General features: G+C 49.7%; 1 protein-coding gene across 1 annotated transcript in view; it reads right to left on the reverse strand.

Moving 5' to 3' along the window:
- Positions 1–9,711, reverse strand: part of LOC109560888 (cytochrome P450 4F6-like) — a 31,397-nt gene extending 21,686 nt beyond the window's left edge. Inside the window, exons 1-4 of the mRNA XM_070792618.1 lie at positions 9,532–9,711; positions 8,886–9,113; positions 727–871; positions 54–107 (exon numbers count right to left, since the gene is read on the reverse strand). Coding sequence (XP_070648719.1) covers positions 54–107; positions 727–871; positions 8,886–9,083 — 397 coding nt within the window. The 5' untranslated portion in view covers positions 9,084–9,113; positions 9,532–9,711. The remainder of the gene's footprint in view (positions 1–53; positions 108–726; positions 872–8,885; positions 9,114–9,531) is intronic.
- Between the last annotated feature and the right edge of the window lie 1,431 nt (positions 9,712–11,142).

The following is an 11,142-nucleotide window of genomic DNA, read 5'->3' on the forward strand; positions in this document are numbered from 1 at the left end:
AAGAACCTTTTCCTGGGCCCCCAAGATCATCCCCTTCACTCACAGTTACTCACCCAGCCAGGGCTTCAGGAAGCTGTAGAAAAACATATCCTTGGGTATGATGGTGGCTGATACAAGAAATAGAACATCAGGGGCCATGGTGGATGGTGGGGCGGAGTAATAATTTTTGGTGGGGGCTGGAGGCTCCCAGGAAGCGGTCTGAATTTTCCAAGCTCAGCATAGCAGGAATGGGGCCAAGAGTAGAGGAAGCTTGGAGGAGGTAGGAGGTGGGGGTGGGGGGGACGGGGGACCAGACCAGGCTGCAGCATAGAGTGGACCCCATCAACACAACCCTATGTGCTTAGACACACTCCAACATGACACAGCACGTCCCAGCACACCTGGACATGGCTCCTACGTGGTTCAGCATATCCTAAATCCCCAAGCACAGCACAGCACTCTACAAAATGCACTTTTAAGCACCAAGGACATCATGCTTGCCCCAGCACCCTCTGACCTCTCCTGGAACATCTGACATAGTGGACCAATAGTGTTGATTTTCCACCACCCAAAACTGAAAAAAGACTTCGGCAACCAGAGAGAACTGGAGACTTTCCCAGAGTCACCCAGCAGGTCTCTGTCAATGCTGTCCATTCTCCTGCTCAACCTGGTCTGTCCAGGAGTGAGAAGGGCTTGGGAGCAGGGGCCAGGGAAGAGGCTGGGAGGGGGTGCTCCTGGGAGAGATACCTGATGCCTGGAGCAGAGGGGCAACGAAGTTAGGGTGAACAAGCCGCAGGATGGGGAAGAAGGGCCCCATCCACCAGAGGTGGACGTCGCGGAAGTAGTGGCCCAGCTCCTCCACCAGCCGCATGCTCTCCTCATTGCTCTGTGCCTGGAAACAGGTGGGGTTGAGACCAGGCTTGGCAGAAGGCGCCAGAAGCTACACCCTCCCGCTTCATCCCCCTACCCACCGCACCCACTCACCCCCTTATCCTCTTCTACCTGCATTGTTGACCTATACTCTCTCCATCTGAGTCAGCTTTCTCTCTTGCTCTCTGTATTTTTTCATGCCCGTCTATGTGCCTCTGTCTGTCCCCTTATTCTCTTCATCTCTGTATTTTGACTGAGAGAGAGGGGAGAATGGTGGGGGAGAGAGAGAAAGAGGGCAGGGGTGAGAGGTGGGAGGAGATAATGGGTGGATGGATGGATAGATAGATAATCTACTAATCCACTAATCATTAGATGATGGGTGGATAGATGGATGGATAGAAAGATGGGTGGATGGATGACTAGGTGATGGTTGGATAAATGATGGATAGGTATAGATAGATGGTAGGTGACAGATAGATTACGGATGTATGGATAAATGGAAAATATATAGATAAATAAGCAGATATGACGGACGTGATAGAAAGTGGGTAGATGGACTGATAAATAGGTAGAAGATAGATATGTTTGTATCTGTGTATATGTATTTTCTTTTGCTCCATTTATGTCTCTGTGTGTCCTTCTCTCAGTCTCTCTCCCTCATTCTTTCTCTGTATCTCTCTTTTGCTGCCCCTATTTCTTTGTCCATCTCTCCTACTCCCCATCCCTGTTTCTCCTCATCTCCACACCTTCCCTGGCTCCCCACTGCTCTCAGAATCAATCCCCTGCTCCTACCTGGTCTCAAAGCCCTTGTCTCCCTATTCTCTCCACCTTTTCTCTGCCTCTCACCTGCATCACCCTAGCTGCCCTGAACCCCTCCCTATGGCTCAAAACCCAGGTGCTCACTTTCACTTACAGGCCTTTGAGTGCACTAGTCCTCTCCACAGAATATACTTTCACTTGTTTTCTTAAAAAAAAAAAAAAGCCTATTAATTGTTCCCAACCCACTTCCAACAACTATTACTCCAAGAAGTCCTTCGGCCTGCCCCAATAGCAAAAGCCCTGCTTCCTCTCTGGGCTCCACCAGCCCATGTCTCTCCCTCAGACCCACCCAGACCACACAGGATCAGGGATATCTCTAATCTTGTGTGACCAAGATTGGAGGGTCCACCACAGCAGAGCTCAGAGCTCAGTCTCTGCAAGGATCCCCAAGCAATGTTCAGAACACCAGAACGGGGTTGGCAAATAAATGAAAGGGGGGAGAAAAGTCAACCAAAAGTGTCTAAGAGCAGGAGGGGCCCTGGGACCTGCGGGAAGTGAACAGAAGTTTGCCAATGAGGGGCTCACCGCCCTCAGAAACTGCCATGGTACCCACTACCACCTGTCCCAGGTGGACACCCGTGGTGTTGGTGACAGATCAGGCAATGTCATGGTGGCAGAAAATGATGAGGAAGATGATGGAGCCCAACCAGATCGTAAGTCCCTGGGGGCAGGTGAGTGAAGTGGAGCGAAGTCCCTCAAGCCCTGCACTGTTAGGAGGACATGCAAGCAAGGCAATAGCCATCACTCCCCCAGAAGAAGCTGCTGCAGTGAACAGTGTGAGGGAACCTGCACAGACGGAGGGAATCTCTGCTTCCCATGCTTCTTCATGCCAGAGATGGGAGGGACTCAGAGGCTCTCCAAGTCCCAAGGGGGCATCCCAGGGCAAGGGAGAAGACAGTCTCTGCCTACAGGGAGGATGACCTTAGCTCAAAGAAATCATTTTTCTCATCCTGGGAGTGGTGCCAGCCCCAGGGGTGGACACATGAGAAGATCCCTATGGAGGAGGTTTGTCAGTAGCAGGGTGGACTCAGGACTTGTCTCTGGGTTTTGAGTCCACATCCTTTCATGTTCTGGCCCATCCACATAGCCTCAAATTCCTTCAATGGTTAAGGGTCTACAGTCCTGGGACTTTCCAGCCCTGATTGACTCTAAGGGACACAGGTTAACTCTGCCCATCAATCAAGACAGCCCGTCTCACCTCTGAACCCCTTCTGCTAATAAGGCTTTATGCACAGTGCATCCTCTTTGTCTGCTAGCTAGCTAGCTACTGGGTTGGCCAAGAAGTGCATTCAGGTTTTCCATAGCATTGTATAGAAGGTTTGAATGAAGTTTTTGGCCAACCAAATATCTATCTAGGTATAGATATCTATCTAGTACATCCTGTCTATCTATTTCTCACAGTACATCCTAGCTATCTATCTCTTTCCTGAACCTATGGACACTCCCATGCTGCTACTATCACTCTTTAGTCTCTCAGTAGTGTCCAACTCTTTATAATCCCATTTGGTGGACTATAGCCCACCAGACTCCTCACTCAATAGAATTTTCCAGGCAAGAATACTAGAGTGGGTTGTCATTTCCTTCTCCAGGCAATCTTCCCAACCAAAGATCTTCCCAAGAAGCAGAGATAGAACCTGCTTCTTGGACACTCCCATAAATCATGCCAATTACAAATGAAGAAACCGAAGCCATATCCCCCAAAAGAAGAAGAAGGGAGAGTTGCTTTCTGGGGAGGCACCCTCTCCAGTCCCTCAGGACACCCCATTCAAGCCCCCAGGTGCTCCAGGTAGGTGAACATATGTCATTTTTACCTTTGGAACTGCTCCTTGCTCACTGGGGACTTCCCAGGTGGCACTAGCGGTAAAGAATCTACTTGCAAATGCGGGAGACACAGGTCCAATCCCTAGGTCTGGAAAATCCCACTCGAATATGCTTTCCTGGAGAATCCCACGGACAAAGAAGCTTGGTGGACTATAGTCCATGGGGTTGCAAAGAGTTGGGCATGACTGAATGACCGAGAACACACACACTCTACTCCCTAAGGACCCTGAGGCATTTGATAAGTTCAGCTCAGAGAGGGAGAGAAACTTAAGCAAAGTCACACAGCAGGAGATATTGGAGGAGAAAAGCATGATTAAGACCAGCCTCCACAGCCAAGCCCTTGGATGGGGAGTCAGAAGGGTAACTTTAGGGCTCTCTGAGAACGTTCCAAGTGAGAGGGTAACAGGCAGGAAGGCCAGGGGTCTCCAAATGGAGGAAATAGGCTGCAAGTGTCAGACATTTTTATCTCTCTTAAGCGGCAGGAGGAAACAAACTAGTGATATTTTTTTCCTTCTCTATAGAAATTTAAAAGGTTTCTCTTAAAATACTGTGTTGCCATAATGACACCTGGTTTCACCTGAAGGTAACTGTTCTCAAACCTTGAGTTAACCAATGCACTTTTCTTATGGAAATGTTTGTCTTAAACTATGTTAATGTACTATGCGTTTATCCCAGATTCTGTCTTAAAGTCGGTTCCACCTAATGGCTCAGAACCTACTTGACAAACCGTATGTTATACTCAGACATTGTTCCCCTGATCTATGTAAACAAAACTATTTGTATGGTAATCTGCCCTTCTACAAGAAATTCAAGTCAATCTACTCATCTGGTGCCAAGATCATCCCAAAATACATCTTATGGATGATGGGCCTGGTGCCATTCTGAGTTTTAAGACAATCCTTTCTTTCATTAACAGTAAAACATGACTGAGCGACTTCACTTTCACTCTTCACTTTCATGCATTGGAGAAGGAAATGGCAACCCACTCCAGTGTTCTTGCCTGGAGAATCCCAGGGACAGGGGAGCCTGGTGGGCTGCCGTCTATGGGGTCGCACAGAGTCGGACACAACTGAAGCGACTTAGCAGCAGCAGCAGCAGTAACTATATATAACATCCAGCTAAAAACTAGCATGGGGGTATTCTTTCTGCCCTCTTCTGATGTCTATGTCAGAAGCTCTCTCTATCTCCTTTATACTTTAATAAAACTTTATTACACAAAAGCTTTGAGCGATCAAGCCTCGTCTCTGGCCCCGGATTGAATTCTTCTTCTCTGGAGGCCAAGAATCCTGGTGTCTTTTCATGGTTTAGCAACAACTTTTCACAAGCCCTGTAATCTCAGGCAAGCTTTACAATGTGCTTGGGACATGCTGTTCTGTGAGATGCTGGTCTGGGGGAGGGGGAGAGAGGAGCTGGACACTTGTGCCTTCGGCCATGGATGAGAATGTGAAGTGATGGCAAGTTACCCAGGCCTCCACCACAGTATTACCAAACATTTATTAAACAGGCTGGGCCATGTATATATCATGTTTGTCCCCAGAGCAAACATCTAGGGTTATCCAGAGATGGATAATAAATAAGTAACTGGACAATTAACTATTTAATCATGAGCAGGGCCAAGTCCATAAAACTGTGTTCATTTCACATTCTAGCAAGATAATACTCAACATCCTTTAAGTTAGGCTTCAATAATACATGAACCAAGAACTTCCAAATGTACAAGCTGGATTTAGAAAAGGCAGATAAACCAGAGATGAAATTGCCAACATCAGCTGGATCATAGAAAAAGCAACAGGATTCCAGAAAAACATCTACTGCTGCTTCTACACTAAAGCCTTTGGCTGTGTGGCTCTCAGCTAACTGTATAAACTTCTTAAAGAGATGGAAATACCAGACCACTTTACCTGTTTCCTGAGAAACCTGTGTGCAGGTCAAGAAGCAACAGTTAGAACCGGACATGAACAGAAGACTGGTTCAAAATTGGGAAAGGAGTACAACAAGGCTATGTATTATCACCCTGCTTTTTAACTTACATGCAGAGCACATCATGAGAAATGCCAGGCTGAATGAATCACAAGCTGGAATCAAGACTGCCCCGAGAAACATCAATAACCCCAGATATGCAGAGGATACTATCCTAATGGCAGAAAGCAAAGAGGAACTAAAGAGCCTCTTGATGAGGGTGAAAGAGAAGAGTGAAAAAAACTGACTTAAAACTCAACATTCAAAAAATAAAGATCATGAATTCTGGTCCCATCTCTTCATCACAAAGAGATGTGGGAAAAATGGAAACAGTGACAGACTCTGTTTTCTTGGGCTCCAAAATCACTGCAGATGATGACTGCAGCCATAAAATTGAAAGATACTTGCTACTTGGAAGAAAAGCTATGACAAACCTAGAAAGCATATTAAAAAGCAGAGACATTACTTTGCCAACAAAGACCATATAGTCAAAGATATGGTTTTTCCAGTAGTCACGTACAGATGTGAGAATTGGACCATAAAGAAGGTTGAGTGCCAAAGAACTGACACTTCTGAACCGACACATGTTGAAGACTTTCGAGGGCCCTTTGGACTACAAGGAGATCAAACCGGTCAATCCTGAAGGAAATCAACCCTGAATGTTTGTTGGAAGGACTGATGCTGAAATTTTAAAGCTCCAATACTTTGGCCACCTGATATGAAGAGCTGGCTCATTGGAAAAGACCCTGATGCTGGGAAAGATTGAAGGCAGGAGGAGAAGGGGACGTCAGAGGATGAGATGGCATCATCGACTAAATGGACATGAGTTTGAGCAAACCCCAGGAGATAATGAAGGACAGGGCAGCCTGCTGTGCTGCAGTCCATGGGGTTGCAAAGAATCGGACGTGACTTAGAGACTGAACAACCACAAATGAGCAAAGTCAGAGATCAGAGTCTGGGGGAGTCAAGGGACGCTTAGAGAAGATAGTTATACTTGAGCCAAAAATGGAAGGATAAGGAGGAATCCAGGGGGTAAACACAGGAAGGGGAGTGCTTCCTGCAGCACAAGCAAAAACCCTGCAGTGGGTAGAGCTTGGTTCACTGAAGAGATAAAGCAGAAGCTCAGAGTGACCATGACATGCACAAGGCTAAGGAGAACTGCAGGTGCCGGCCTGGAAACATTTAGTCTTTATCTTCAGAGCGATAGGCAGTCATTGAACAGTTTTCAGCCAAGAAACGGCATGACCTAAATGGAATTTCAGAAAAGTCTATCCAGGGCTAAAAAGAGAAAGAGGATGGAGGGGATGCCAGTGGCAATAAGGAGACCAGAGAGAAGGCTTGGCAGGGATTCCTGGAGAAAAATGACGGTGGATGGGGCCATGGGTGATAGAAGATGCAGAGAGGGGACAGACAGGGGACAGATTGTGGAGGCAGCACGTTAGGACTGGGGACATGGGTGAGGGAAATGGGCAGGCTCAGGGGCCCCAGAGAATGGGACGTGGACAGCTATAAGGATGCACTAGATTGAGGGCAGGGGCAGGATTGGGGAGGGAGCCATGAGTTCAGATTCTGACCAAAGAATGGGGTGTTTATGAGACCCTCCACCTTCACGTGAGAAGAGGAGGAAGGAGCTGGATGACCTTGGGATCAGGAGACATGTGAACTTGAAATTCACTTACAGAGGAAACTGATGGTCGCCTTACGAGTTGGAGTCCTAGGTGAGGAAATATCCTCAGAAGAAACAGAAGAAGGAGAAAGGGTTAGAATGCTGGGGGCGGGGGTTCCTCACATGGAAAGATGGAGCAAAGGAGGAGCCAAAAGGAGACAGAGGAGCTATGGGGATTAGGGGAGAGACCAGAGGAGGGTGTGTGCTGGAACCAAGAGGGAAAGCAGGTTTCAGGAGGACAGGGTGGTCCACAAGCTCAGAGAGCTGCTGGGAGTTGGATGAGATGGGGCTGGATGGAGTCCATGGGAGGTAGAGACCTAGAGATCACAGCCATCTGGCAGAAGCAGATGCCAGATGGAGGTAGGGACCAGACTGGAGCAGGAGAAAGCAAACAGAGAAACAGAGGCAGTGAGTGAAAACAGCTCTGAGACAGCAGATCAGAGGTTTTATTCAGAAGAAAGCCCACTGGGAATGGGCAGGTGGGGATGTTCATGTCACCTCTTTGTGCTGTTTTGTGACCTCTAGCATCATCGTGGAGAAAAGATCAGAGTGCTTGGAGGGTTTAGCTCTTATTCAAAGAGTTATGAAGGAAAGCCCAATTGGCCAGACACCACAGCCCAAGTACAAAGGATGGGAATCTAAGCTAAAGGTGTCCAAGGCAGTAGGATGGAAAGGAAGCCATTGGACTGGGGTGTAGAAGGGACTGGATATCCTGGCAGGATCTAGGATGGGAGATGAAGAAAACAGAAGCTCAAAGGAAGACGGGTTGTGATCAGAGAATGCAATCCTCAGATCAGTGGTTTTGGAGGTGGTGCCCTTACGGGTGATGACAAAACCCTAAGTGTGATTGTGGCAAAAAGGGGCCGACTGAACACAGAGGAAAGGCCTCTGAGGATAAGGCTAGGAAGGTGGGCCAGAAGCCTCCTTCCAGGAAGTTTGACCGTTAGAGCAGAGTGATTCTGAAAAAGAGAGTGGCCCACTTTTACCCAAGTTGGGCAGCAGGGCTCACTGATACGTCTTGGGGGTGGAAGGCAAGATAGGTAAATGAAGGTGCCTGAGGAAAGGGAGGAGAGACTGTCCACACATTCCTCTGACCCCATGGGGGGAAGATGGGGTGGGGCTCATAGTTAATTCCTATTGGGAACCAGAAGCCCACAGAGGAGCAGATGCTGGCCCAAGGCCCAACTGGAACAGATCCTGGACAGTGGCTCTGAGGAGGCCTCAAGACCAGCTGTACAGTCTGTGGGGACACCACGGGACCCAGCTCTCTGTGGCCCACCCTGAGAGCCCCTCAAATGTGCACAAATGTGGGGAAGACAAGCAGGAACATGACCCAAAACAGGCTTGGGGTGAGGACAGCATTGGGGAACAAGAAAAGCACAGGGGGGACTTCCCTGGTGGCCCAGGAGCTAAGACTCCATGCTCCCCATGCAGAAGGCCCAGGGTCGATCCTTGGTCAGGGAACTAGATCCTGCATTCTGCAATTAAAGCTCCCACATACAGCAAAGGTTGAAGATCCTGCGTGCCGCAACTAAGATCTGGTGAGTGAAATAAGTAAATTTAAAAAAGAAGAAGAAGGAAGGCATTGGAGCATAGGATGGACAGAGAAGAGAGGACTGGACCCAGTGGGTGGGAGGTGAGGCAAGAGGTTTCCCTTGCTACCACAGACCCCAGCCTAATCCCAGACTCCCAGCTCTCTGAGCCCCATTCCTGACCCTCAGGAAGTCTATCCGCCCTGATCCCCCAGACCTATCCTGCTGCCCCCACTCACCAGGCCGAGGTGACCCCAAAACCAGCTCCGTTTGGGGGGCTGCGGGAAACATCGGAGGCGACAGCAGTTGTCATAGAAGGCGTAGATCCAGGCCAGGATGCGGGCCAGGATCCAGGAGGCCCCGACCAGCAGCAGCAGCAGCCACGGGGAGGCTGCCACCGGCCCGAGTCCCAGCCAGGACAGGCTCAGCTCCAGCATCCTGTGGTCAGATGGGGTGGAGGGTGAGTCCTGAGGATAAAGGAAGAGACAGTAATGGTGACTGTGAAGCAGAGATGGATAGAGGGAGAGGAGCAAGGGAGTGAGGGGCAGGGATGGGCAATAAGGGCTCAGAGACAGACAGGGACTGGGAAAGGAGAGGGAGAAACAGAAATTCAGAGGAAGAGGGAGAGAGAAAGAGAGACAGAAAAATAAAGAAAGAGAAAGGGAAGGGAAATGAAAGGAAGAGAGAGAAGAGAGAAAGAAAAAGACAGATGAAGAAACGAGTTAGTGGAAGGTTGCCAGGAGCTCCAGTTGCAAGGAAACCACCATCCCCAGGGAGGGGAAGGCGGGGGTGTGCGTCTCTCTCTCTGGAGCTACCCTGTCTAGAGCAGCACCCACTTCCTGCCCCAGACCAGAACCCTCGGCCCCAGCAACACCAGCCCAGCACCTTCGGTCAGGAGCAGCTTGTCCCACACAACTTCCTCTGTCCTCCTTCTGGGAGGTCTCTTTCCCTCTGGCCCAACCTCTGAATGGCAGGGAGACTGGGCTTGCCTGACAACCAGTCCCTGCGTGCCTCCTCCCCAACCTGGCATCCAGCCCAAGACTTCAAACCGGAGGTATCTGGCCAGAGAGACCAGCTCAGGGTCACATGGCACAAACCCTGAACTCTCAGGACTCAGCACCTCCCACATGGGTTTGTTGGGGTGTGAACAAAGGTGACTCTGCACCCCAAGTTTACAACCCCCAGTTTACAACCCCCTTGCCCTTCCAAGGCTAGGGTGTGGCACTCAAAGCATGAACATTCAGGTGCCAGGTGAGCAGGGCCTGGCCCAGCCTTGTCCCAAAACATCTCTGCAGCTCCTCTCTATGCGTGTGCCAGGAAGGCATCGTGGATCATTTCTCAGCACACAATCAGGAAGCTCAGAGATCTGAAGCCTCTGCCCTTTAGGGCACACAGCCTGGCAGGAGTTCAAGTCCTTCCTCCCAATAGCCCAGGGTGTGTGTTGAGCCATGACTGTAGCAAGCAGGAACAAAGAATCCAGCCTGACTTGGAATTACCCACGTTAGATTCAGAGGAAAAATGACTCAGTCGAAGAGAGCATCTGGAAGCATGAGGTGCAAGGCTTGCGAGGCACTCGTAGACAGCAGGGTTCACACAGGGGAGAGCAGAGCAGGGAGATCCCGAGTGGGGAGCCTCACTCTCACTGTGGTTTGTGCCCACTTTCTCTGGGCTTCCCTGGTGGCTCAGACGGTAAAGAATCTGCCTGCAATGCAGGAGACCCAGGTTCGATGCCTAGGTCAGGAAGATCCCCTGGAGGTGGACATGGCAACCCACTCCAGTATTCTTGCCTGGAGAATCCCATGGACAGAGAAGCTTGGCCAGCTACAGTCCTGGGGTTACAGAGTCAGACACAACTGAGTGACTAACACTTTCACTTTCTCTGGGCTCAGCCTTCCCTTCTGGAACATGGGATGTAAGTGTTAAAGGGGACACAAATTTTCCAGATCCCATTCCCAAATTTCCCTGTAAAGTGGTCTCAGCCCCCCATGAGCTCTCCTCATGGTCAGGCTAAAAGATGAGGGTGGGTTTGAAGGATGCAGCTGCTGAATGAAAGAAGCTCAGACATTCTTCCTGCATCTCATAAAGCTGGAGAGATGCCCAGATTTCTTCCCCCACCTCTGCTACCCGCTACTTCTTCCAGGTCTACCTGATCCGGCTTCGGGTGGCTTCAGGAGGCTTCATCAGGCTTCAGGTGCCTGGTCCTTGTTGTTGTTTAGTCACTAAGTCAACTCTTTGCGACCCCATGGACTATGTAGCCAGCCAGGCCCTTCTGTCCATGGGATTCTCCAGGCAAGGATACTGGAATGGGTTGCCATGCCGTCCTCCAGGGGATCTTCCCAATGCAGGGATCGAACATGCATCTCCTACCTTAGCAGGCAGATTCTTTACCACTGAGCCACCTGGGAAGCCTGGAGCCCCCAGCAAGTTTGGGTGCACCGTCCTAGACTCTTCTTCTCTGCTGGGGTGGATCCAGCCACTGACAGTTCCATCCAGAAA

The sequence above is a fragment of the Bos indicus genome, chromosome 7, assembly GCF_029378745.1.
Source record: "Bos indicus isolate NIAB-ARS_2022 breed Sahiwal x Tharparkar chromosome 7, NIAB-ARS_B.indTharparkar_mat_pri_1.0, whole genome shotgun sequence".
Lineage (NCBI taxonomy): Eukaryota > Metazoa > Chordata > Mammalia > Artiodactyla > Bovidae > Bos > Bos indicus.